General features: G+C 37.3%; 1 protein-coding gene across 1 annotated transcript in view; it reads right to left on the reverse strand.

Annotated features, from left to right (window-relative positions):
* PALLD (palladin, cytoskeletal associated protein) overlaps nucleotides 1-27,765 on the reverse strand; it is a 479,197-nt gene that overhangs the window by 20,191 nt on the left and 431,241 nt on the right. Inside the window, exons 11-14 of the mRNA XM_044681559.1 lie at nucleotides 24,083-24,181; nucleotides 23,111-23,164; nucleotides 21,278-21,499; nucleotides 13,791-13,940 (exon numbers count right to left, since the gene is read on the reverse strand). Coding sequence (XP_044537494.1) covers nucleotides 13,791-13,940; nucleotides 21,278-21,499; nucleotides 23,111-23,164; nucleotides 24,083-24,181 — 525 coding nt within the window. The remainder of the gene's footprint in view (nucleotides 1-13,790; nucleotides 13,941-21,277; nucleotides 21,500-23,110; nucleotides 23,165-24,082; nucleotides 24,182-27,765) is intronic.

The following is a 27,765-nucleotide window of genomic DNA, read 5'->3' on the forward strand; positions in this document are numbered from 1 at the left end:
ATTAAAATCTTATTGAGTGACTACTAGGTCTTAGACCAATGATGTCAAACCCAAACTAAAACAGGGACACTAAACCACACATAAAGATCCTTAACTTACTTTTTTGCACATTTCCCAATTACATTTTCACCTGGTTTGGCCCTTGTTGGGAGTGCTATGGGCCACCTGCATGTTTTGACATCTCTATCCTTGGCAGTATGCTAGGTGCTTTGGGAGATGCAAAAGTAGAAGACCAAAGAGATTCAGAAAAGCTATAATTCATTGCAGAGATTATATTAAGCATCCCCCAAATAGTAAGAAAATATACAAGAAGGCAGAAGAGAGGCATTTCAACGCAGTGTAAAGGCTCTTGGGATGGGAGTTGGTAGACCTGAGTTTGAAATACAAATATTTCTTTTAGCCAGACACTTCTTCCTTTCTGGGTCTTTGTTTCCCTCTCCTAAACTGAAAGGTTATGATTTTGAAGATATCTAAGGTCTCTTACAACTCTTGACATTCTATGACTTCTGACTGCAAGAGAGAATCAGGAAAAGGAATTCCTGGGCTCAAAGGAGTGGCTATAAACACAATCATCTTTATACTCAGGAGGAATATCACAAGAGGATACCAAAAATATGTGTTGCATATTCTTTACATTCCCCCTCTAGCATTTAAAATGTTTCCTGTCACAAGCACAGATACATTCAGCAATTCTTAGAAAATTCTCACGAAAGATGAGGTATAATGTTACCAATGGAAACCAGTTCTATTCGGGGTATCTTATGTTTATTTGTACCCAAAACACAGGCCGTGGGAGGCCAACTCCCCTTATGCTGACCTGTTGGTTAATGCTTGGCATAAGCCTAATTGTTAAACTGATTTGGAGTCTCCTAATGAGGCTCATCTAGGCTTAGAAGTCTCCAATTGCAACAGGAAAGCTGGGTGGTCACATACTTAGAAGACCCCTATTATTCCTTTAAATAGTTGATGTTCTGCCAAAAGGCTGCATATATTTGCTTTAATGAGTAAACATATAGAATTGGGGAGAGGATTGAGAACAGGGGCTAGTATATTTTGTTTTACGTGAATAGTTTTAATCACGTAAATAGGAGATATGGCTTCCTCATTATAAGCCTTGACATTTTATTGATTTAAAAAAAATCTGGACCTATGATTTCACCAATGCATGGGAATTTATACCATCAGCAATGGAGATTGCTTAGCCAGTCTAGAATTTATCAGATTTGCTTGAGGCATCGAGAGGTTAAATGTATTACCAATGGTCACACTGCTAATATATGGCAGAGCAAAGAATTGAACTCATCTTTTTGACTTCAGGACTGGCCATACTTCCTCTCATTTCAATGACAGAATTCTTATATTTTGCGTACATTTTTATTGTGGTCAAAAACAGAATGGAATAAATCATATTCCAAGGGGTTAAAGGATGTATATGATCCCTCGCTTGATCTATTCAGAAAGCACTTGGTAAACATCAAGGTGCTATAACCATTAATACTTATAGGTCTCCACAGTAGAGTTATTTCATTCATTTCTGTGGCCAAAAAAAATTGTCATCTGATGCCTGACTTTCTAGTGATGAGTATCTCTGAACTTATTCAGGCTGGTCCTTGGGTGTCAGGCATGCACAGTTCATTGTTGAGGCCTGTACTTGAAATCTTCCAGCTGGACAGGAACTGCCAGGGCCAATGCTGTCTTAGTAGAGCCTTCAAGATCTCAGAGTCACCTTGTTAAAAGGAAAGACTTTTATGCCAGGGAAGGAGAGAAACAGGAATAGTAGGATACTGGGTAGTGATAGTGTTGGGAAAAAATAAAAGGGTGCCAATGAAACAAAAATCACACACAGAACAGAATGAAAGGAAATTCAGAAGGGAATACAGGAAGTCTATCAGATTACATTTAATATATACTTTAAAAAAATCTAAGCTGCACATTTTTTATCTTCATAGACAATCCTTTTTTTCTGTTCATTTCCTCTGTTGAAATATTCATGATGGTTAAATTAATATTTAAATTAAAAAAAAATTTTTTAAACCCTTGTACTTCGGTGTATTGTCTCATAGGTGGAAGATTGGTAAGGGTGGGCAATGGGGGTCAAGTGACTTGCCCAGGGTCACACAGCTGGGAAGTGGCTGAGGCCGGATTTGAACCTAGGACCTCCTGTCTCTAGGTCTGACTCTCACTCCACTGAGCTACCCAGCTGCCCCCTAAATTAATATTTAAAATAATTAAATGTTTAAGAAAAGAACCCAGTGTCACCTTCACACAGCAATGAGATGTCATGTAGAAGTTTAGTCAGCATTTTCCTAAGGATAAAAGATGGATTTAACTAGTTCTATGATGCCTCATAGAAATCAAAGAAACAGGGGAAAGACCCATATGTATGAGAATATTCGTGGCACTTCTTTTGGTAGTACCCCAAACTAGAAACTAAGGGAATCATGCCAAAACGCAGTTTCAGAGGAAACTGGGAAGACCTCTATAAAATGATACAGGACGAAGTGAGCAGAACCATGAGAGCAATTTATGTAATGATAAAAACATCAAGAAAACAACTTTGAAATCCTTTGAGGACTCTCTTCATTGCAAAGACAAATCACAGTTCCAGAAGTCTGATGATGCATGCTAGCCATCTCCTGCCAGAGAGTAGTGATTTAAAATGCAGAATGAGACATACATTTTTGGAAGTGGCCAATGAAGAAAATTGTTTCGTTTTAGCCATATGTATTTGTTAAAATAATTTTCCTCCTTCCTTCTCTCTCTCTCTTCCTTTTCTCCCTTTCTCCCTCCGTCCCTCCATTCCTTCTCCCTACTCTCTACTTCCTTTCTTCTTTCCTTCTTTCCTTTCCCTTATCGATGCCATGTCTAATAATGACTTCAGGGGACTGACAATGTGAAGCAAGCAAGGTGATGGATTTTGTTAGCTCTGGAAAGGCGAAAGGAAGAAAGGAAGGAAACAGTTTGGATCATACAGCTTTGGAAAACTCATGTGGAAATTTGTTATTAAAATTTTTTTAAAATTAAGGTTGTGGACTTTTAGAAGTAGAATGAGGTATACGTTTGCGGAATGTTTGTTTTGCTTGAACTGTGCTGATTTGTTTTAAGGAATGGCTCTAGTTGCGTGCTGGGGAGTCACTTGGAAGTGATATTGATATAAGAATATATCTTCAATAAAACATTAAAATAAAACAAATCTTGGATTTACATTCACCTTAATAGGAATTAGCTAAGGGGAAGGGAAGGAACTATTTTTATTAGATCATGCTATCCTAGATGAGCCTCTAATTGGGGAGATGTAGGAAATTTCTGAATAGCAGCAGCTCCTGTTTCCATCCTCCAAGCACTTCAGGGTACTGAAGTTACAAGATGGAAGAACCTGGCCCTTGGAAAAGGTCCTAACTTGGTCTACATTATAAGTATGATTCCACTACAAAAAACCTTTGTGAGGGTCTCCTAATTGTTTTGTTGAACTGAAATTTTGCTATAATAAGAAAGATTTGTTAGACATGCTAAAAACACATTCTTCAGTGTTAGGATCTGGAGAGGAAACACAGCTCCCCTACAGTGAGCCAGTAAGTGAAAAAAGGTAGTTGGGTGTAGTTAAAAAAAATCTTCGTTTTGTAGTCTGAAACCCAGGGAATTTGTATCCTAGCTCTCCCGACTAACTGTGTAGCCTTGAGCAAGTGACTTCATGTCTCTGGGACACATTTTCTCCAATAGTAAAAAGCAAAAAGGAGGTGTAACTAGTGAATCTTAAAAATTCCCTTTCGAATGGTGTTGAAGATATGTTTGATTACAAGAGGAGAAATGGAAATGGATTGAGCAGCTGTGCACCCTTCCTCCAAGCTCCCAAATCTCTGTTTTGGTAGATGACTTGGGAAATTTTTTGGCTTCCTTCTTAGCAGGGGATGGTTGCAATAGTTGAAAAGTGTGAAGGTGAGGACTATCAACAGCTCTAACATGATTGGTACCACTCTTGTTTATATCCAAGTACATAAGTACAGCTATTTTCATTTATTTACATTCATTTGAATGTTATAAAGAAAACAACTTTGAACTCTCTTCACTGCAATGACAAACCACAGTTCCAGAGGTTTGATGAAATATTGCTAGCCACCTCCTAACGGAGAGGTGATAGACTTAAAATACAGAAGGAGATATACATTTCTATACATGGCCAATGAAGAAATCTGTTGTGCTTGACTATATTTATTTGTGATATATCTATGTGTGACCCTGGGAAAGTGACCTAATCTTTTTCAGCCTCATTTTCCTCATCTGTAAAACGGCCATAATAACATCATTTAACTTGCTGGACTATTGTGAGGATCAAAGAGATGATATACAAAGTGCTTTGCAGACCTTTAAGTGCTATTATAAATCCTACCCATTCTTTCTGTCATCTATCTAGTGACATATACATATACATATACATATGTATTTATATATATATATACATACACATATACACCCAGCTAAATTTTTATTCATTTATTTATTTATGCTTGGTTATAAAATTATGCAGCCACTGACAAGAGACTATAAAATTCCAAGTAAAAAGAGATGATAGAGACCATCTTAGTTTGTGGATGAGGAACCTGAATAAGAGAGTGATTTAAATAAGTGGTGTTCTTGTGGTCACATAGGTCTTGACTCCAGATTTCACACTTGTCCCACTGTACTAAATTATTATATTAAATAATTCATTGTCACAAGTTTGCTGAAAGTAGATCAAAGTACTGGTATCCTGAGCCAATCCCTAGATTTAGAAATGGCTTTGTTATCTTAGAATATGTCTTTGTAGTGGCAGCCCTGGGGAGAGGACTTGCATGAGTTAATCCAGTTTTTATAAGTGTGTATCTCTTCTACAGGGGAAGCAAACACCACTTCCTACAAGGATGAGGCACCTAATAAATATCTGTTGTGAGCATGACTACATTTAGAGAAAGGTAAAGGATCCTCAAGTATTCTTTCTACTGAAAATTCTCCATGAAGTCTGTCTTCCCATGGCCTCTGCAACAGAAGATCTCTTTCTTTGCCTCTACAACTAGCAGATGGTCTGCTTGGTGGTTGCCAAAGGAAGCAGTGGAAATATTGAAATCAGATGAGCTGTATGTAATACGTAGTGCTCACAATTGGTGATCAGCCCTGCAGTGACTTCTCAGCATCCTTCTCTGCTCTATTTATCTATGTTATGGCAACGGGGCCTAATTCATGATGTAAATTGAGTTCTTTATCTAGAGCTAGGCAGTAGTGACTCCAAATTCTTGACTTTTCAAAGGTTACCAAGTAATGTTGGGAGAAATGGTGCTTTTAGGACAGTCAGACTCTTCTTAAGAATCTGACGTGGGTATGTTTGTGTGCACGTACACACACTACACAAAGCATTTAGATTGAGATACTAACTCTCAAATGATTGCTACTTTGTGCTCTTTCCCTGCCACTATCCATAAATCGATACACAGAAGCTACCAAAAGATCTCTACTTCTTTCCTTTGTGAGGGAAGAAAAGCAGCATTCACCTGTCAATGACCCATCCAAACCCTACTTCCCTTCAAACTATTCCCCATGCCTAAATGGAGGACTTTATGAATTGCTAGTTTGTTAATACTGAGTCTGAAATTGTCACTGGTTCTTAAACATGTTATCAATATAGATGATTGAAAACATTCTTAAATGTATTCCCAGACCCCCAATTCTGGAAAAGTCCCAGAACCATGCTTCACTCTACTCCTAACTCTCCTCTTCTTCCTTGTCAACTTCCTTTACATTCTGGAGAAACTCTTGTCTTGAATCCAGCACTTTCCTGAGTAATGACTGCAGCTCCTGGATCACTATTTCAGAAAAAGCCCCAGCCATGCTTTACTGCATTAATGGCTCTCTGTCTTTTCTTCCTTGTCAGATGCCTCGTCTCCATGAGGGCACCCTTTCCTATCTTCCTCTTCCAGTTTTGGAACCATGAACCATAATCAAATCAACTCTGTCACGTTCTTGAGCAGGTCGTGTTAATCTATTTCCTTAGAGTTCTACTCACTAACTTTGTGGACCAAATGATCTTGACCTGGCCACCTCTTCCTACTGTGTGGGGTCTCTCCCATTAGAATGGAAGCTCCTTGAAGACAGGCATTGTCTTTGCCTTTGTATTTGTATCTCTAGTACCTAGTACAATGCCTGACACATAGTAATTAATGTTTTTTTTTCACGTATTCAGTAAAAAAGCGCAATACTTCTAAAATTCCATTTTTAAAAGTCAAGGATCTAGTTAACTAGGCATTTTAACATAGCAAACAAATAAATACCTTAAAATGAAAAAAAGTCAAAGATCATTTGAAATAATCCTTTAAACTTTCAATCTCCCTGAGCACTGAGTACAGTGGTCTAATTAGTACTGTAGGTGCCTTGTAAGTTTTTGATTAATGAATACACAGATGGATGAAACCAAAATCTTAGAAGATCTCCAAAACAGAGAATTAAAAGGTCAGATCCCAAAATTTACATTCCCTTATTTTTTTCCTCTTTAAATGTTTTAGGAATGATTATTGGAGACATACAAACTGGTACTTACACAACATATTTATAACACACATATGTACATAAATACATGTATGTCTATATAACACATTATATACTACATACCACAAAGTATTATATATACCACAAAACAGTACATAGTATAGATGTGTATTACATATGTAGCATATGTGTATATATAAATACATGTACTTATGTTCATAAATATTATTGTCATTTCAGCATATTGTTCTGGCCCAGCCATGAGCACTGAATATTCCTTTCTAGCCACTAACTTGGTTTTTTAAATTTAAATTTTATTTTTTACGAATTATGTATAATAACAACTTTCTACACAAGTTTTTCCTAAGTTATATAATTGAACTTATCTCCCTCCTTCCCTTCCTTTCCCCCTCCCAGTACTGGTAGGTGATTTGATCTGGGTAAAATGTATTTCCCATATTTTTGTGAGGAAACATCTAGTCCCAAAGAAGTGAGGGCTATCCATTTTTTCTTCCTATTTCATTCAAATTAGCCCTAATAATTTTCATCCTTAGTTGTTCCTGATATCCATTAACAAGAGTTTCATTAGGTGTTGCTAAATTTGTCCATTCTCCACCATGACTGAATAGTGCTCTCTATAAGAAGGGAAGCAAACCCATGCCATAAATGAACCAGGAAGCCTAGTGATGCAAAAACTAAACATCAACAAGACCACCTTTTTCTAACAAGCCCAGCTGTGTGTGAATTTTCAATTCCAAACAAGCCTGTAGAGCTCAATGCTGCACTCCCAGGGCTATGTTAGAATACTTAACTAGACAGCATTTTTGCATTAAACCTCCAGCCTGCAAAAATTATTCAATCTCTTGCGAAAGGTCTGTTATTTATGCAAAGTGGAAATAACATTTATATTTCATGGTTTATCAAATTCAATTTGTAGCACTCAAGTCTAGGCAAAAGCTCCCTTCTTGTAAGCGTGATATGCAGCCGGCGGAAGTTATCAACTGCTAGAGAACATTTTCAGAATCCAGGCATGATGCATGGTTACTTAGCAACATGCAAACACAGAACACAACATTCGTGTTTAGATTAAATTGTGTCTTAAAGATAGGATTATGTTCTAAAATTAACCCTCTCTTTGGTTTTCATTTTGGTCTCACAGTACACGATTCCTCATTGTTTTCATCGAATTAAGCAGCCTACACCAAACAGGATACACAGGGGTATGTATGCACAGTTAGAGCTGCAGGTTTTCTCCAGAGTAGAATTTGGACATCATCAACCAGAATCCAAAGGGCTACTTATTCCAGAAGATTTATCCAGGTGGAAAAACGTCATTGAAAAGGGCTTCTCTTTTTATTGACTATAAAACACCTCTCATTGAACTTCAATATTCTCCTCTTAACCCTGGTCCTCACCCTGTTTCTCTGGCTGCTTACTGTAATTATTTTCCACTGTTCAGGGAATCTTGGCCGTCTGGGTTTCATTAACCAACTGACTTTTCCACTCCAGCTCTCCTCTCTTTCCCTCCGGTCATTTCACATTATGGCAGGCTGCAGTGTACCATAAAAAGGGGGAAGTCCTCTCCTGCTTTCCATTTCCAACTGCCTTCTTTTTTTTTTTTTGTAAACAAAGAAGCAACATAGAAAATAAAAATCATACAGTTTCCAGGTTCTTCTGCAGCACTTTACAAAAGAAGTTAACTTCCCGGAAAGTGGAACTCTGCTTAGCAAAGCTCCATAGCAATATAAACCATCTTTTGCTCAGGAATTAAGAGGGCCTGAAGAAAAGTCTAGGAATGGAGCCTACTTTTGATATGGCTCTTCTTAGAGTATTAATGTTATAATCTGCAAAATGAAGAGCATAGCAAATGGCTTTAGCCTGTCAGATGTGACCAGGTTGGGATGACAAAATCCTCTGTGGAGGTAGGCCTGTAGCAACAAAGGATAAAGCATGCTGGGGGTTAGACCCAAAAATGGTTTGCCACCTGTCATTTCTAAATACCACTCTGGGTTCTAATGGGTGGTAAATCTCATCCCAATTTCTACTTGGTGACTCATAAAACCAACATGAGGTTTGGCATGATTCTGGGTGGTTGGCAATACCTGCTAAATGAAGACCTAAGATTTAAAAAGTGGGGTGGGGGGTTGATAACAGAATATTTTAATATTTTAAATGATACCAATAAGTAACTTTAAAAAAATGTTGCATGCAAAAGTTAGGGTCTCCTCCCCACCACAATTGTCTTTTCCGTTCTTCGTGTCTTGAAATGTTTATGATGGTTGAATTTGCAATAAAAAAGAAAAGGTTTTTTTAAAAAGCAGGAATTTTTGCCACTCAGGATTAAGACATACTGGCAAAGCCTTGTTGGGAAACTTGAAGAGCATCTGTCCAGGCTGTAGGGGGTATTAAAAAAAAAATAAATCCCCCATGGCAGTTTTAATGCGGGATAAATGTCTCTATCCAGCCAGCTGCACATTATTCCAGGCCTTATTATCCCATGTGAGAATGATCCAGATTTTTTGCTCCTTTACTCCATTTGGCTTATTTAGTAGGAAAGGTGAATTCCAATGAGTAGATTTTTTTTACCACTATCTTCCATCTCTTGGAAGCCATTTGGAACCACAAGTGGCTTAGACTGCAGTGGCCTCTGGGATTCTAATGATTTCACTTAAAATTGTTAGACCCACACTGGCAGTACCAGAGCAGGCATGTTATTTTAACCTTTTTTGGAGAAGTAGGATAGGAATAGTCAGGCCATTTGCAACCTGATACAAACTAGTCAATAATTCTCCCACTTTTCTTGTCCTACCTTTCTTCCATTTGGTGGAAAAGTAGGCATCAGGAAAGGACAGCAGAGGACTGGCCAGCACCACAGGTTTCCTTAGCATTCTGCAAGGCAGACCTATGGGCCCTGTGATGAAGGTCCAACCATTCTTTAGTGCAGCAGAATCACCAGTGCCACAAATCACTCTCCTCTAGCCTACGCTAGGTTCTGATATGTGGCCCTTTCTTTTTCTGAAGTTGTTATGGTTATGGAAGCCGAGTGCTGCTCCTTAAGTCCTTCCCTATGTGGGTGGAAGGGAATTAGGAGAGGAAGTCATAAGTTAAGGGGACCTCACACAGGCAGTATAATGTTTGGAAATTTTTTCTTCTAAGAGTATTTTGTCCTTCTTGACCCATACTCTGGTTATGGCCAATCTAGAGACTTTCCTATCTCAGTTCTATCAATTTCTGCCACCTCAGGGCCTATTTTTAACTTAAGGTAGCACTATATTAACTAGGTTAGGAAATCACAAGATTTGTGCTAGAAAGGCCAGAGATTCAACTTCCTTATTTTGAAGAGAAGGAAAGTGAATCCTTGCGAGAAGAAACAACTTGTCTGAGATATCATAGATTATAAATAACTAAGTTAGGATCTGTTTTTCTTAATCTCTCAGTGTCTCAGTTTCTTCACCTATAAAATGAAGGAGTTGGAGTAGATGGCCTCTGAGGTTCCTTTCAGCTCTGTATCTATGACCTTTCCTTTAAAAATTAAAAAAAAAACAAAAAACAACTTGCATTCAGTACCTGCTCCTGCCCTTTACCCTCCCACTACAGCCACATCTTCCTGTTAAGTGGTTTCCCATAGAATCTTAAGATTTTGGAAGTTACTGCACAGGTGATCCTGTCTATTCCTTACTTGAAACATGAATCCTGTCTATAATATGGGTGTAGATCTAGATCTCCTTTTAGTAAGTGGTCAATTAGTATTTGAAAGAAGCTCACCACCTCACAGGGGAGCTTGTTACATTATGGTTTAGATCTGAATGATGGGAAAAATGTATACCTTTGTTGAAATAAAATCTGCTTCTCTGTGACTTCCAACACCTTGATTCTAGTTCCCCTCTCTAGTCACACTGGATGAGCGAATCTCTCTTACAAATAACAATTGCATAAAGTTTCAAATATTTGAAGTCAGTGATCATATTCACTTTAGGTCTTTTTTGCCAGGCTAAATATACTGAATTTTGTCCCCTTCTCTAATGCTCACCATTTCTCTCATACCCACTGAATCTCAGGGCCAGAAGGTAGAGTTAGCAATATATTTTCCTTGCTCTCCCAGTCCTTAATCTGTCCTCAACATTCAACATTTCCTTCCAATGAAGGTCAAGCCACGGAATTTCATGCCACCCAATATGAACCCTTGTTTCTGTATTTTTAGGAAAGAATTTGAATGTATGATATCTTAATAGCCCAAGAACAAAAATTTATTTATTATTAAAAATTAAGATTATTTATGAGAGACAAAATTACAAATGGATCACAGACTTAAAATAATAAAAGCAATATTTTATTTCCTATTCTCACCTCCTCTCCAACCTAATGCCTTAAACAAATTCCTTTCTAGGAAAAACATTGAAAAGTATCATTAGAATACAAGGGTTGTAATTTTTATTCTTTTATTAAAAATTATAAAGATCTGAAGTTTGCTAATATAGTGAATTAAATGTATGGGCTAACTCTGATGTTATCAACTCAGTGAGGGGGAAAAGACGATACAACAAAAATCTCCCTTTGATTCCTCCAATTCTATCAAACATGCATGTGCACAAGAGTACTTGGTAGCAATACAGGACAATGAAAAGGTCATTTCTGTTGTTAGCAACTGTCTATTTGAATAGGAAATCCACTTGATGTCAAACTCTAAGAAGGTATTTGAGTATTGAAAGTGAATAGTGAATAGCTTATTCTACCTTTTCACAATCTGATTATCTGTGGCAGAGTGAAGTTTATCTTCCAACCTTAATGTTATTGGAGAAAAATAATCTTAACCTAGCAATTGAGTATTAAAATAAATTGGAAATTGAATTTTTCATTTGTAAAAATCAACAATGAACCTGTTTTGTTCCACTTATTTGCAAAGCATTCTAACTATTGTTCTTTCTTTGGAAGATTTAATGACATGCTTAAAGATTGTAAGTGGATGGTACTTTTTAAAAAGATAGCTTTTGGTTGACCTTTATGGGAAGAGATATGAACCATACTCATACTTTGCTATATTGTATTTAAGAAATTAGAAAGGTATTAGATATACAGATATTCTGTTGATGGGTTGCTGTGGTGAAAAAATTCCATCCAACCAACTGCCAGTGAGCTTCTGCTACTAAGGGCCTTTAGTTCTCACCATCTGACTTGCCTCTATGCCAGTGATGGCGAACCTATGGCATGAGTGCCAAATACGGCATGCAGAGCACTCTCTGTGGGCATGCAACTTCCCTCCCCTGCTCCCCCAAGAGTTTATTACTGGAAAGACAGAGGGACTTGGGTGGAGCTGCTCCCTTACCCCTCTCCATTGTGACTGATAACATTTTTTTCACATCAACTCACCCCCCCTCCATGCCCAGCAGCCAAATGGGAACACCCAGGGGGTAAGGTGGGTGGCTCACAGGTGGCAAAGCTGGAGGGAAGTGGAGCCCTTGGACCACTTTTCTGTCCCTCTCTATAGTTGCTGAGGACATTCCTTTCTTCTCCCACTCCTTCTATCCAGCAGCCCAATGGGAATGCTTTCTCTTTCTCTTGGGGTAATGGGAGTGTGTGCTAGGACTCATGGTGGCGGAGGGGTGCAGCACTTGGTCTCTGGAGATTGGGGGGGGGACAGGCACTCCATCTCCAAAAGTTTCACTATCACTGCTCAATGTCTTCGAGACCCCCAAGCATTGCCATGAATGAAACTTAATGGGCTCTGACCTGGCAATTCACTGGACTCTTGCACACTTTGAAATTCCAGACTTTTCCAGAAAAACAAAATGGATAAAATTGAATATTGTACAAAATGTTTCATTGGATGGGCAGCCCAAAGAATTATTTAATTTTGGATGAGTTCTATATATGGAGAATAATCTGAGTCTAGAAAGGTTGATTTGGATTACATTTTAGAAACTTAAACTGCCCATCTCCTTTATACCAATATTATTCTCCTGGTGATTTAACTGTATATGGCTTCAAATCAAGGAAAACATGATCTTGGAAGAATTAAAATTACACGTAACTCAAAGGGAATTGTAAAGAAGTGTGGGGTTGTGTCAGCAAGCTACAACAAGATGCTAACATTAATTTCCAAGATGTAATACAGAGGAAATAATTTAGAGCATGTCTGGTTAAAAAAAAAGGAAGTTAACTGGTAATAAGCAACCAAGCAGCAAGCAATTTTTAAGTTTTAATTATAAGTGAAGCACTGGAGATATAAACACTGAAATAGCCCTTACATTCGCAAGAATGAGAGAAAACCCTACAATAGCACTCCAGAGTTACTAAAAGTAAGGAGATCAGTACAGATATTCAGAAGAGGATAAATGCAAAAACAGCAAGAATCATACAGGCCAAGAAGACATGGAGAAGTTGAAAATAGCATTTGGGTTAGAGTAATAGCAATAGCTAACATTTATATAATAGTGTTTTATGGTTTGTGAACCACTTCCCCACATTGTTGACATTAAAACATAAAACTAGCTTCTTCAATATCGATTTATTTCCTAGCCTACCACGAAGGATGCAAAACACTGACTGAATCACAAAAACATTTTGAACCTTGCTCAACAACCATAAAAACTTCTATTTCCTGAAACTGCAAGTTAGCTTCTGAGCTGCCACTGTGTCCTAAAGGTCCTCTGTCTCTTACGACCTGACTTGCCTCTATGCCTTTGAGACCCCTGAGCATAGTCATGGGTTTTCTGATGAAACTTAATGAGCTCTGGGCCTGGCAATTCACCAGATTCTGGCACCCTTAGGAATTCCAAATTTTCAAACTTCCTGAGGCTGAGTTTTCTTTTATGTGTTATTTTCCTTATAGTGTGAGCTCTTAGAGAGCAAGGACCTTCTCATGGTCTCCATTTGTATCACAAGTGCTTAGCACATAGTAAGTGCTTAATGCATTTATTTATATATTTAATGTATAATTCAAGGTCTTAATTTGTTACATTTATATTTCTGTCACCAATGACTGTCTAGAATTTTTTCTTCAAAAGCACATCTGATGTGATTAATGAGAAATGATGACTAAAACAAAGAACTATTAATTAAGGCAAGTATTAAGACACCTTTTCCATTAACTAAAAGGTTCTCTATTCTCTGACAAGGTAGCCTTTGAAAACAAAACAAAACAAAACAAAACATAATTTCACATGAGCCAAAGGATGACTTCATCTTTCAATTAAATAGTGCCACTGTCAGAATGAAGACCTTGTAAAAGAATTATGGACCAGGAGGCCTGATTAGGTTAGAGTCACACTTCTCTTTACCTGGGGATTTGCAGCCAGGATAGTGTAATTTCCATCATCATCTAGGGTGGATGCTGTGGTGTGGAGAGAGCAGGTTCCATCAGGATCTCTTTGAATGCTGTAGTGATCACTCCTTGTAGAAATTTGTTTCCCATCTTTGAACCAATAGATCTGCAAAAGGGAAAGATAAATGAATAGAAAGTGGATGGGAGAATTTCTTTTCCAACCATTAGTTTCTGGTTTGTGATGAACAAAGACGATTATGATATTTTTTTCTTATGTACAGAATTTCCTTCACTAAAATCCTGCCCTTAGATGCTCTTTGTTTGAATGTAGGTCCAGTAATGAACCATTGGTCTTTTGTTTGAAGAGCAGCCCAGGCCAGCCCAGTTCTGAGCGGTTCATCATTACATGTACTTGGGAAGTATTTCTCTTAATGTTTCAGTCATGGGAAATCCAGAGAACCATCTACTAAGGCATGAAGGGCAGCAATCTGTGTTAGTAGAAGGCTTTATCCATGCCAAATGAAATAAAAGAAACACTAAGAAATAAATAGGTACAAAATACAGTTGTAGCCATAGGTTACTTAAACTATTGGGTCAATCTGAGAGAAGACATTGGAGTAATTGAACTTTTCTTGGAAATTATTGCTTCTTTTAAATTGTCATTCTTTTTTATTGCAAATTAATTTTTATTTTTAAATATTTTTCCATTTTTACATGATTCATTTTCATTCCCTTCCCTCTTCTGTCCCCCCTCCCAGAGCCTATAAGCAATTCCACTGGGTTATAAAAATGTTATCACTTGATACCTATTTCCATATTATTCATTTATGGTATAGAGCAATCTTTTAAAGCCTACACCCCAAATCGCATGCTCATATATACATGTGATAAGTGATGTCATATGTTTTTCTTTTGCATTTCTACTCCCATAGTTCTTTCTCTATTGTGCTTAACATTCTTTCCCAAAAGTCCTTCAGGAGTGTCCCATCTTGTTGCATTGCTACTAGTAGCAAAGTCCATTACATTGGATTGTTCCACACTGTTTTACTTTCTGTGTATAATGTTCTCCTGGTTCTTCTCATTTTACTCTGCATCAGTTCACTGAGGTTCTCCCAGTTCATATAGAAATCATCCAGATAATCATTTCTTACTGCACAGTAGTATTCCATCAGCATCATATACCATCATTTGTTCAGTCATTCCCCAATTGAGGGACAGCCCTTCATTTTCCAATAGTTTGCCACCACAAAGAGTGAGGCTATGAATATTTTTGTAAAAGTATTTTTCCTTATTATTTCTTTGAGGTACAAACCTAGCAGTGGTATTGTGTGATAATTAGATTAAGTCTACACTGCCCATTTTTAGATTTAATCACCAAAGGCGAGAGCACCTCCAATTCTGGGAGGTCCTAACCCATGTGTGCTAGAGTGAGAAATGAATCAGAATTGATGCACGGCCCCCTACACTTTCTATGAGAAAGTATCTATTGTGATTGGATACGCAGGCTGGGGGAAGGTACTGGAAGTGATGCATACGTGACCCCTTTAAAAAGAGGGAATTGAGCAAGTGAGGCTGCTTCTGGTTTGGTGAAGGGGACCTGAGGGAGCTTTGCTGGTTCGTGACCGAGACTGTTCCATGTGGTGAATTTAAAGACTGAATCTTCCTGAACATCTATTAAGAAACTTCCTTTTATAGACTCTGTGAATGAAATTTGCTCCATTCACCTCCAGGCCTCAGGCCCTTTAACCCTCCGCTGAGGGTTAAGATCTACCTGGACTAATCAGTGGCATAGATTCTTATTTCCTTACTTTCTCTCTTCTCATGTAAATAAAATTCCATAAAAGTCAATTTTGATTTCAGATTATTCTTAATTGAGGATTGATAATAGTTCAATCCTCTAGCGACCATCTTTAATATATTGAACCCATAAAACCCCCTTTTCACCCTTACAATTACTGGATCAAAGAGTATGCATTCTTTTAAAGCCCTTTATGCATAATTCCAAATTGCCTTCCAAAATGCCTGGATTAATTCACAACTCCACCAGCAAGGCATTAGTGTCCCGATTTTGCCACAACCCCTCCAACATTTGTTATTTTCTGTTATCGTCACATTGGCCAATCTTCTAGGTGTGAGATGGTAGATCAGCATTGTTTTGATTAGCATTTCTCTAATTATGAGAGATTTAGAACTCTTTTTTGTGTGCTTCATGATAGTTTTAATTTCTTTATCTGAAAACTGCCTATTCATCTCCCTTGACTATTTGTCAATTAGGGAATGGCTTGATTTTTTTTGTACAATTGACTTAACTCCTTATAAATTTAAGAAATTAGACCTCTGTCAGAGGTTTTTGTTATAAAAATTTTCCCCAATTTGTTGCTTCTCTTCTAATTTTGGTTGCATTGGTTTGGTTTTTACAGAAACTTTTTAATTTAATATAATCGAAATTATTCATTTTACATTTCGTAGTGTTCTCTATCTCCTTTTTGGTCTTAAATTCCTTTTTCCCCCATAGATCTGACAAATATACTATTCTATGTTCACCTAATTCGTTTATGATTTCCCTTAAACTGGGATTCTTAATCAAAATTATTTAACGGAAGCATAATCTTTGTTTCGTATCTAAGCCCAAGACTCATTATCTTTCATATTAATTGCCCCCTCTTTACTTCATTTTCTTCACATCTTCCTGGGATCTCTGTTTTTGTCACTCACCCTACTTCCTACCAAGAAAAAAAATCACTTCCCCTCCATCACATACAGACAAAAAAATATAAATATTTATTCACAGACATACATACTGTCAGTTTAGTTTCCCTCACTGACTTTTGTTTTGGAGTTGTCCTACATATTTATCTAGTCTATATGAAGCTAATATTGGGACCATCCTGTGTCTGTTTCATTTACTTTTTCACATAGGACACAATTTTCAGGACATGTAAGGTTTGTTTTTAACCTTTTATAAAATCTTAGGCTTAAGTAATCATCAACAAGAAAGCAATTCAAATAGGAAAAGGAAAATTAAAGCCTCATAAAACTATGGTTTTGTAGGTGGCACAGTGGAAAGAATGCCAGGCCTGGAGTCAGGAAGTCTCATCTTCCTGAGCTCAAATCTGGCTTCAGACCTTTAACTAGCTGTGGGACCTTGGGCTCAAACATCATCTTTAAAGGGATGAAACGGAAATCTAAATACTTCTTTTTTATTTTATTTTTTTTTAACAAAGGCACCATCATGATCCGATTCACTCAAATTTGTAACACTGATGTCTAAGTTGACTACCTTTGCCTATGTAATAGAGGGAGTTTAGAGAATAATTTATTATATATTTATGTGATAATTTAGATGACTTATGAATAATAATTAAATTGTTTCCATAGTATTATATCAAGATGTGATTTATATATTTTAGAATTTTCATGTATCATGTATTATTTATATAACATAATATCATATTTATATGGCATATAGTATTTAAAGGTTTGCAAAGCACTTTATACATATATTATCTTATTTGATTTTCACAGTGATTGTATGAAGTAGGTGCTATTATTATCCGTATTTTGCAGAGGGGGAAAATGAGCTTGACTGAAGTTATTTTATTGAAAGGCACAGCATATACATTTAAGAATATAAAAATATGGGCACTAGGTTGAGCAGTGAATAAAATGCTGAGCCTGAAGTCAAGAAGAATCATCTTTTTTAGTTCAAATCTGGCTTCAGTCACTTATTAGCTGTGTGACCCTGGGCAAGTCATTTAACTCCATTAACCTCAGTTTCCTCATCTGGAAAATGAGCTGGAGAAGGAAATGATATTTCTGCCAAGAAAACCCCAAATGGGGTCACAAAGTGTTGGATAAGGTTGAAAAATTATTCAATAACAAATATAAAAATATGTGTATATACATATATATCAATAAAAGATAAATTGTTGGGTTGCTGGGTAGGCACTAGCATCTGGAGAATCAAGAAAAGCCTCCTATGAAAGAAATGGCACAGTAGATAGAGTATTAGATTTGGAACTGGGAAGATCTTAGTTCAAATCTTGATTTGAACTCTTACTAGCTATATGACTCTGGCCAAGTCATTTAACTGCTCTTTGTTTCAATTTCCTCATCTGTAAAATGGAGATAATAACAGCATTTAATGCCCAAGGCTGTTGTAAAGATCACTAAGATAATACATTCAAAGTATTTTGCAAACCTTAAAATATTTCTAATTGCTAAATATTATTTTAAACATAACTGTTGTTAAGAAGTTAAGAACTGAGCTTTGAACTAGCAGGAAACTAGAGATTTTAAGAGGAAAAGTTTAAGAGGAAGTACATTCCAGTTATGGGGAGCAGCCTATGCAAAACCATAGAGACCAGGATGAAAGGTTATGTGTGAGAAATAACAAGGAGACCAATTTGGCTGCATCACAGGTTTTTTTTAATGGAGAATAGTATATAATAAGGCTGGAAAGGTAGGTTGGAGCTAAGTTGTAAAAGGTGTGAAAATGCCAAATGAAGGCATCTGTATTTAACTTTTTTGAAGTAATAGTGCACCACTAGAGTTTATTGAATCCTGGGGTGATATGGTTGGATCTGTGATTTAGGAATATCATATCACATACCATTTTAAAATTGTTTTGCTTAGTGTATTTGGTGATCTCTCAAAATTATTATAATTTGAATTTCTCTGATTATTAGAGATTTTGAATACTTTTCCAGGTACTTAATAATAATTTGTATTTCTTCCTTTAAGAACTGTCTATTCATGTCCTCTGACAAATAATGAGTCTTAATGGGCATGACTTTATAAACACAATCAGCTTTCTCCCCCTACCTAAATAAGTTACTTTGGAATCAAAGCAACATAAAGCAATTCAGTACTATGGTCCTAAAGTTACTACTAAACTGTGCATTCCTTTTGACTCAGTGAAACCACTACTAGATCTATACCCTAAAGAGATTAAACAAAGAGGAAATGGACCGATATGTACCAAAATATTTCATCACAGCTCTTCTGTGGTGGCAGAAAATAGAAAATCAAGGGAGTACCTATAAATTGGGGAAAAGGAACAAATTATGGCATATGAATATATGGTTATGATTATGGTATAAGATGTAGGAGACAATTTCAGAGAAAATCTGCATGAACTGAGACAGAGTAAAGGGAGCAGAACCAAGAGAATTATTTATATTATTAATAGCAACTCTTATGGAGAAGGGGGCAGCAGTCCTCATCTTCCTTCCTTCCTTCCTTCCTTCCTTCCTTCCTTCCTTCCTTCCTTCCTTCCTTCCTTCCTTCCTTCCTTCCTTCCTTCTTTCTTTCCCTCCTTTCTGATTCTGGCTGATTTTGGGTGTGGTGAACATCTTTGGTCTAGATGCCTTCTGAGGTCTCTTTTAGTTTTAAATCTAGGATCCTGTGACCAGCCTGCAAATATGGCTTTTCTTGCCTATGAAAACTAAATGTATAAACTCCTTTGTGGTTTCCCCCCAACTGTGAGCCACACGATCCCTGTCTTCTCTAAGACACTCAAAAATTCCTTGAAATAAAGTGGCCATTGTAGATATGACCATTGTCAGATCTAGGTTCTTCCCCATTCCTCATCTCTATAAGAACTGATTTCAGTTTCACGATAGTTCCAAGAGCTATGAAATCCACTGGTTACCTTAAAAAGGAGTTAAGAAAGGCATTTTAGGATAGCCAGGTTTATTTCTGGCTGTTTCAGTGCACAGTCTAGCTTTGTGACAAGAAGTAGGTTCCTTGAGATGCCAGTGTGCTCATATCTATAGGTGCTGATCACATTCCCAGTGCCTCATGGTAGTGTCTCATCTATGATATGGTTAAAACATCTTTCCCCAGCACTGACATAAATCTGGTTGCTCCTCATTCAGACCTTTGGGATGACAACTTGGCAAACTTCTATAGGTACTTATAATAGGTCAAGAGTATATTTAAATCTGAAAACTAGGAGTTTAGGAAAATGAACTATTTGTGTAAATATATTTTTAATACATTTCAAACATAAGTTGGTAATTCCATCTGTATGAGGCTTTATAAAATAGTATTTTAATTCTGATCCACAAACATTCCGAGGTTATTTGACATTTGCTTTGCTTACATCAATTATCTGATTATTTAAAAATATACTTCTCAAAAATGTACCTCCCTTGCTTTTTTCATGGAAGTGGGGAGTCACAAGTATGGAACAGTTGGAGAGTTCTGCCAGAATGCTCTTTTTCCCACTTTGTTTTTTAAGTTATACACCTCTTGGGGAAAGGAGGAGGGGGTGCTAGCTAGATTTGAAAATGAAGGTGACATAAAAACAATAGATAATAATTTCTAGACATGCCTTTTTTGGTAAGTAATATGAAGTAGAAGATGCCAACAATGAGATCTAGGCAGGGTAAAAGATGGAGTAGAGGGTGTGTGATTATCTCTGTTTAGGTTCCTGTAGCAATGGATTCAGTTTGTTTTTTTCCTCATTCCCTAAAAAGCTAGAATTAGAGACTAATTGTTAAAGGCCTCCTCGATGCTGGAATATGGAGAAATGAAAGACTTCTAGGAGTTTTATGAAATTTAGATAAATGATTTTTACACTAAATAGCAATCAGAGGCCAAATTACCCACAAGAGGTGGTGAATATTTGATGATGACAGTAGAGGGCAGTCTTTTATCCACTTAACATTAAAAAAAATTTCTTAACCAAATGGAATAAGGTGAGTGAGAACATCTAGACAGGAAAATCAACTAGTTAGATGGGGGTTCTTAATGTTTTTTTGTGTCATAGACACATTTGAAAGTCTAATGAAGTCCGTGGACTCCTTTTAAATGTAGAAAATAAAATACACAGAATTACATAGGAAGCCAATTATATTGAAATTTAAAAAAAAAAAAAAAAAAGAAAGCTTATGGATTCCAGGTTAAGAACTCTTGCATTAGCAGGCCAAATTGTACCTAAAATCTTCCCAAAAAATTACTTTCTGTAGAGGAGTAAAAGGCTCCCTTTCCATTTTTGAGTGCACAAATCCTCAAGAAGTAGTTTTCTTCACGCCCATGTTCAAGACTAGTTAACTGTAAATTCATATAATCAGAAGAAATGAAAGAAAACTTAAAAAGGGAAGAGTTTGAGAAAAAGAAAGTATTTTCTTAAGAATCTCTAAAATACACAAGGTATCTTGCATCTTTGCCCTCTCTCCATCTGCATCATGTACTACCTGTAGGAAAGGAGAGTCCTAATTCCTCACAGATATAAAGATATTCTCTGGGAGCAGTTAGATGGTTCAATAGATTGAGAGGCAGGTCTAGAGATGAGAGGTTGTCGGTTCAAATCTGGCCTCAAACATGTCCTAGCTGTGTGACCCTGGACAAGTCACTTAACACCCATTGCCTAGACCTTAGTGCTCTTCTGCCTTGCGACCAATATACTGTAATGATTCTAAGACAGAAGATCGGGTTTAAATGAAAGAAAAAAGAAAAAGAAGATATTGCTTTTAGAAAACTATTATCCTAGTTCACCTTTGGCTTTGGATTCCCAGCCACTCTGCATGTGAATGTCACTGGCATGCCCTCAAAGATCTTGTAATGTTTCAGCTTCATCTCAAAGTATGGTGCCACTCCATTCTCCACTGGCCCGTCTCCTTGTTGCAATTCATCACCTGAATCATCCAGGGTAGACCGCTCCAGCCTGTACTCTATTTCACTGATGAGTCTTTGCTCACAGCTAGAGACTTTGTACTCCTACAGTAAGTGAAGAAAGGTCATGTTAGCATCCAGCAGTTTCTTCCCACGTGCCCAATGTATCTCACAAGCTCTATCGTCCTACTCCATTAGGTATTTAAAAGGTACTGGGTTTTTTTTAACATGTGGAAAAAAATGGTGCTACAAAGATGGAAAACATAATCTGGGCCCAAGGAAAGTTCCTTATAAAACAAAGAACATCTGGAAATGAGTATATATGATATTTCAAATTGTCTTCAAGTCTTGTCATCCAAAAAAAAATCTATGAAGATTGGTTTCTTTTTCTTTTCTTTCTCTCAGAAATTAAAAAAAAAAAAAAACCATGTGTACAACAACAACAAAATCAAGGCCATGTATTTTTGAACAGTTCATAAAAATAAAATCCAATACAAAACTGATTTTTTTCCTTAGGGTGAAAGCGAACAACAATACATATGGTCAACAGCTGTAAGCCTACACAGGACTGTTACCACAAGCATTGATAAGAAAATGGTACCATGTCCTTGTCTATCACTCACGTCAGTTTCTGCCTCACTGCCCTGCCTCTAACCTTCTTCTCCACCCTGTCTCTGTCATGAACTGTTCTCCACCTTCTTTTTAAAAAAAGACTAAAAAGCCAACCAAGTTTTAGATTTAAAAGTGAACTAACTAAAATTGAGTGGAAGACATTTGTGGGTACCTTATTGACTTGTTAAACTAAGTCTTCTCATTCTCTAATTGTGCAGGATAACATTAAGAAGGCGATCAATTTAGGAATATCTCTCCAGTTATTAGAAACATGACCTCTCCCCTCTTGGTATTATTTATTTAATTTTGTCCCTATATTGTTCATTTTTGCGAGTAATCTTATAAAACCAAAAGCCCTCAAACATATGTCCAAATAAACAAGTGAAAAATCGTCTGCTTTCATCTGCATTCTGACTCTGACAGTTCTTTCTCTGGAGATGGAGAGCATTTCTTGTCCCAAGTCCCTCAAAACTGGTCTGGATCTTTTCCTCTCTCGAACAGGTCTTGTCTATAGTTCACAGGTTATACAGAGTGGAAAAAGAATTTTCCTGAGCCTTACTACTGCCTTGGAGCAGCCTACATACTTGGGGCAGGGGGCTGTTATGTCCTTTGTTTCAGACATACTTGTTTTATGAGATGTCTGTACTCTTTGGGGAGTTACCCTGCCTTGCTTGTTTACTCATGCAAAAAGCAACTCACAGGCATTCAAGGAAAGAGTACAAAAAGAGATAATAAATCCGTTAAAACAAACACTTGACTGGCTTCTTTGTCTTTGTCCTCTCAAATTTCACCAGAAAATATGATTACCCTTTTACAATAAAGGCAGAACAGATGTAAAAAGAGGCAACACTGGATACCAAGCATCAACTGGTGAGAGGAGGAGAAGGATAGAATTACATTAGAATTTCTAACTAATGGCAGCGAGTCTGGGGTTGCCGTAATTTTGTTTATCTGAAATAATGTTAAAATATAAACTGGTAACATTGTTGAGAATTAACTTGTGGTACTGAGAGATTGCTAGTTGCATGGAGGAGAAGGTAGAGGGAGAAAAAGACACCAGAAGAATATAGGGAGAAGAAAAAGAAGACAGATGAAAATGTTAACCTTTTGACCATCCTGAGAATTCACTATAGAAGAAGCATGAAGAGACTCAATTTCCTGTAATGGCAGAAAAAAAAAATCAAAGTGAAGACTAGTGGTATATAAGTAGAGGACAATAGCACAATTTCTTTAAATAGAATTGTGGGGTTTAATATTTAGCTTAACAGGGGGAAAAAAAACTTTCAAATTCTGGACATCATTGTTGTTGTCTAAATAGGCCATGAGGAATAATTCATTTATTTGGCCTCCCAAAGAATAGTTTACTAGGCCCTTTAAACTTGTGTTAAAAGGCATTCTTCTGGCTTGAGACAACCTTTGAAAAGCCCAGATAGCAAAAGATGAGATTTAAAAGATAACAGAGCTATTCCAATGGGTTCAAGAAGTGTTTTCCTCTGGGAGGAAAGCTTAAAATACCATCTTAGGCCTCTCTGTGACTGTTTCATTGAGAAGCTCCTGCCTAAGTAGAATTGCCAATTTTTGAGTTTAAAAGTACAAATTTGTGCATTTTAAAGGTATTCCCCTCAATTTCATTAAGGCGGTTATGGATCCTTACATGAAAAATTTTCATTTAAATGTAATCTCCTTGAAAGCGGGGGATAATTTTTGTGTTTTTTTTCTTTTGAATCATTCTCAGGACTACTTTTAGTAAATGCTCATTGACGGAGGGATTAATTGAAGCAGTATCTCTATAAGTTCCCTAATCTATAGGTTTCACAGATATGAGTATTTCTCCTCTCTGGGAAACATACTGAGTAAGAGGGGGTGATAAATAAAAAGATATTTGAAAGGAGAAAAGATAGAGTTGTGAGAAAGGAGGGAAGAGGGGGAAAGCATGTGATGATTTCCACTCTCTAATACAGGAACTTTATGGTTTCAATACTATGTGAGTCTTCCCCGGTTCCCAAAGAACTGATCCAAAATGTCAAAGAGTAATGATTTTTCTATTTTCTCAGAAAGTCAAAAACAATGCAGCACCTGTGAGACAGGTTCCTCTTCAGGTTCATGGATATTAAAGACGGTGGCGCTGTCAGCACCTAGTAGTCGGCGAGCCATTCTTTCCTCATATGTTAGCCTCTAAAGTAGAAGAGCCAAGATGGAGAAAAGAGACAAATGAGATTAGAAATTATGCTGTTGCATGAAAATAATGAGAACAAAACAGGCACGCTGCTCTAGCTCCCTCCTTGACACCCCCATCCAGCTGCAGGAGAAGAGGCTCTGGGTTTCTCTCTTGTGCTTCCGTTCTTCTTTTCTTTGCCTTCTTGCTATTTGTGAAGATATAACCCAGTGTTGAGTGATGATTCTGAGAGCCACCCCCAAAGGACACAACAAAATTAAGTTGGGTGAGTAAGCCACGAGGTAGAAACTTGTACGGAAAACACATGGGGTGTTTATAGCTTTAATGCTGAAGGGAAATGTAGATATTCACGTGGCAATCAATAGGTCTTCAGTAAAATGTATTTCTCACAGTTTTCCACGTGACCTCAATAACATCAATGACACTTCTGGGGCTCTTTTATGAGGGAATGTTTAGACTAGTCAATAGTGGGGCTGACTTAACTTTTTGGCTCTCACATATGAAAGATTTTCCCTATATTTCTTGGTGTTTGAGGTGTGACTTCTATTTACCATGAGTGGAGTAATCAACAGACTCTTTGATGTGAGCAGACTAGTTTAGACAGGACTTTGAAAAGACATTTGGGGCCAGCTAGGTAACTCAACGGATAGAATGCCAGACCTGGAGTTGAGAGGTCCTGGGTTCAAATCTGTCCTCAGATACTTCCTAGCTGCATGACCCTAAGCAATCATTTAACTGTTTGCCTAGCTCTTGCCTGTCTGTCTTAAGAGTTGTTGTTAGGACAGAAAGTAAGGCTTAAAAAAAAAAAAAGACATTTGCCAAGGTATCATCTGCTATTCATTTTTCAACTTGGAGAATGGCTGGTTGATCACTGGGCAAAGAAAAATGGTCATAGTTTTTAGTCTGGTACAAGAAAAAGATCACAAATGGAGGTAGAGGATGTTGGGTTCAAAGTCCACCTCTTATGTTTACTGACTGTAAGACGTTGGGCAAATGACTTAACCTTTGTGCATTTTAGTTTCTTAATGTGTAGAATGGGGAGGTTGGACCAGAGGGAATCAAAGGTCCTTTCTTACTGTTTAGCTGCGATCATCTATAAATGAACATTTCAGAAATACACCAGACCTACTTTTGTCAGCCAATTGCTGTACAAGATTTGTCAAATCACCGTGCTGCCACTGAGTTCCCCTCTTCTTTCCTAAGCATTGTGTGTTGTAAAAGGCTTATTCTGGAGACATCATTCTGATGGCCAACTGAATACTATACTAGTTCCTGCAGAAATATGCCCATAATCATTCTCATCCAAATTTCTACTGTGTGAAGGTTTAATCCAGCTAAATTTGGAAATTCCTGAACACGAACCCAAAATTTATTGGAAGCTCTATGGTTAAGAAAACATGACGGGAACACTTATAAAACTAGGACTTTCTCGTGATGTTTCCCGTATTGGTTGGTACTGGTCCCAGCTACAACCAGGAAGTGAAACCAGGAATGTACCAAATTAAAAACAGCCCCAAAGCATCAACAATATCCAGCTTCAAATGAAGTGTGTTTGTATGTATGTTTGGTGTGTATGTGTGTTTTGTAAAGGAAAAGGTAGGGGTCGGCAGGGACAGCAAAGGATGTTCTACGTGGAAGATATCAGTGCTCAAATGGATTCTCTCATCTACATGAAAAAACTGGACTAAATTAATTGCCATATCTTGAACAGTAAGTCTTGAATACCACACAGAGCTTCCTATCTAAATAGCCACACCGCTTGTGTTTGAGGTATGCCATCATTATTTCATAGCAAGATGACAAAGATCAATCTGAAGTTGGCTTGTTAAGGAATAGGCTTTGAGATTAACTGGCTATATTTTTAATTTTTTTGTCCCATGTCAATGGGTCACTGAGGCAGACAATGGATCCAGTGCTACATTTGGAGTCAGGAATACATAAATTCAAGTCCTGTCTCAAATAGTCGTTAGCTGTGTAACTCTGGGTAGGTCACTTAATCTCTCCAGCCTCAGTTTTCCCATCTGCAGAATAGGGATAATAATGGCATCTCCATCAGAGGGTAGTTGTGAGTCTCAAATGTGATAATATAAAGTACTTTGTAAAAACCTTTAAGTTCTCTAGCCATTGTTTTTTGCTTTTACTTTTATTTTTAAAAATCCTTACTTTCTGTCTTAGAACAAATACTGATTATTGTATTGGTAAGGGCCAGGCAATGGAGGTTAAATGACTTGCCCAGGGTCACATAGCTAGGAAGTGTCTGAGGCCACATTTGAACCTGTCTCTAGGCTTGGCTCTCAATCCACTGAGCCACCTAGCTAACCCTCTTTAGCTACTATTATTATTGTGCCTCAAGAAGGTATAATTGTTTCCCTGTATAAAGAAAAAAAAAAGAATCTTAAACTAATGGAGAGAATAACATATGTAACATTGGGTAAAAATTTTTCTTGAGAATATCTTCTTCCATATAGGGAAACCTTGATTCATTTGTTTAAAGTTAACAGACATGAATATCTATGGGGCACCCTGTGAATGCCATTCATTGCTAAACTGGGAGGCATTTTAAACGTAATTAATAAGTACAAACAGCCTGTAGACTTGCTCTAAGCAAGAAATATTCCATATGGAATGTTTTAAAAAAAAGTTGGAAAGGTGCCTCTACCTAGCTTGAAGAAGTTGACATTAAGTATTTGTTTTAGTATTTCAAGGGCTTTGAGCTGACAGAGCCAGGGAGTGCTTCCAGATCATGTACATTTACACATGTAAGCACTTATTTCAAGGAGTCAATATTTTCCTTTTCTGGAAATCTTCTGCAGGCAGATTTTCATTTGGGTTCTATTCTCCCTGAAGTAGAATTGGGATGCCCTCCCAATTGAAATCAGCATTAAATATCTTTCCTCTGCCTTGGCAATAGTACGGTTCAGTGCTCTCACTTTCTAGTGTCCTGATAATAAACATCCTTAGGAAACATGCCTGAAATGGTGATTTCGTTGACTCTGAAAGAGGATACCGAGCAGGCAAGGTAATACCAAGAGCCCTTTTTCCTTCTTCCAGTTAAGCAGGTAATGATTCAAGGTACTCGGAATAAACAAAAGCCAAACATGGCTTTCTCTTTGCCTGGGAAGCAATTGAATTTTCTGGGCCCATTTTCCTAACTGCCTTAGAGATATCGGACATACTGAGAGGAAGCTCAGCAGTGAATGTTGAGGAGGAAATATTTCTGCCTAGTGGAGCAGAGAAAACATCTTGTACTTTCTTACATGACCCCAAGTTTCTTCACTTGGCCCTTCTGTGGCATAAAGATCAGAGTTAATTTTTCTCTAGCTTTTTTTCCCTTTTGGTCTGGATGTTTAGCAGACTAATAAGTTAGCTGAGGGACTTCTGTTTTTAGAAACTGGTTTCATTCTTTCTAATTCCTGGGTCAACATGTAGCTGTGCTCTGGCACAACTGATTAGAAATTGTGTGTGTGTGGAGAGGGGGGAGGAAGAAAACCTACAACAATGAGTAGATTTATCATATAGAAAGTACATGGGGCAGCTAGGTTGCTCAGTGGATAAGAGAGTCAGGTCTGGAAATGGAAGGTCC

This window comes from Gracilinanus agilis, chromosome 6 (genome assembly GCF_016433145.1).
Source record: "Gracilinanus agilis isolate LMUSP501 chromosome 6, AgileGrace, whole genome shotgun sequence".
NCBI lineage: Eukaryota > Metazoa > Chordata > Mammalia > Didelphimorphia > Didelphidae > Gracilinanus > Gracilinanus agilis.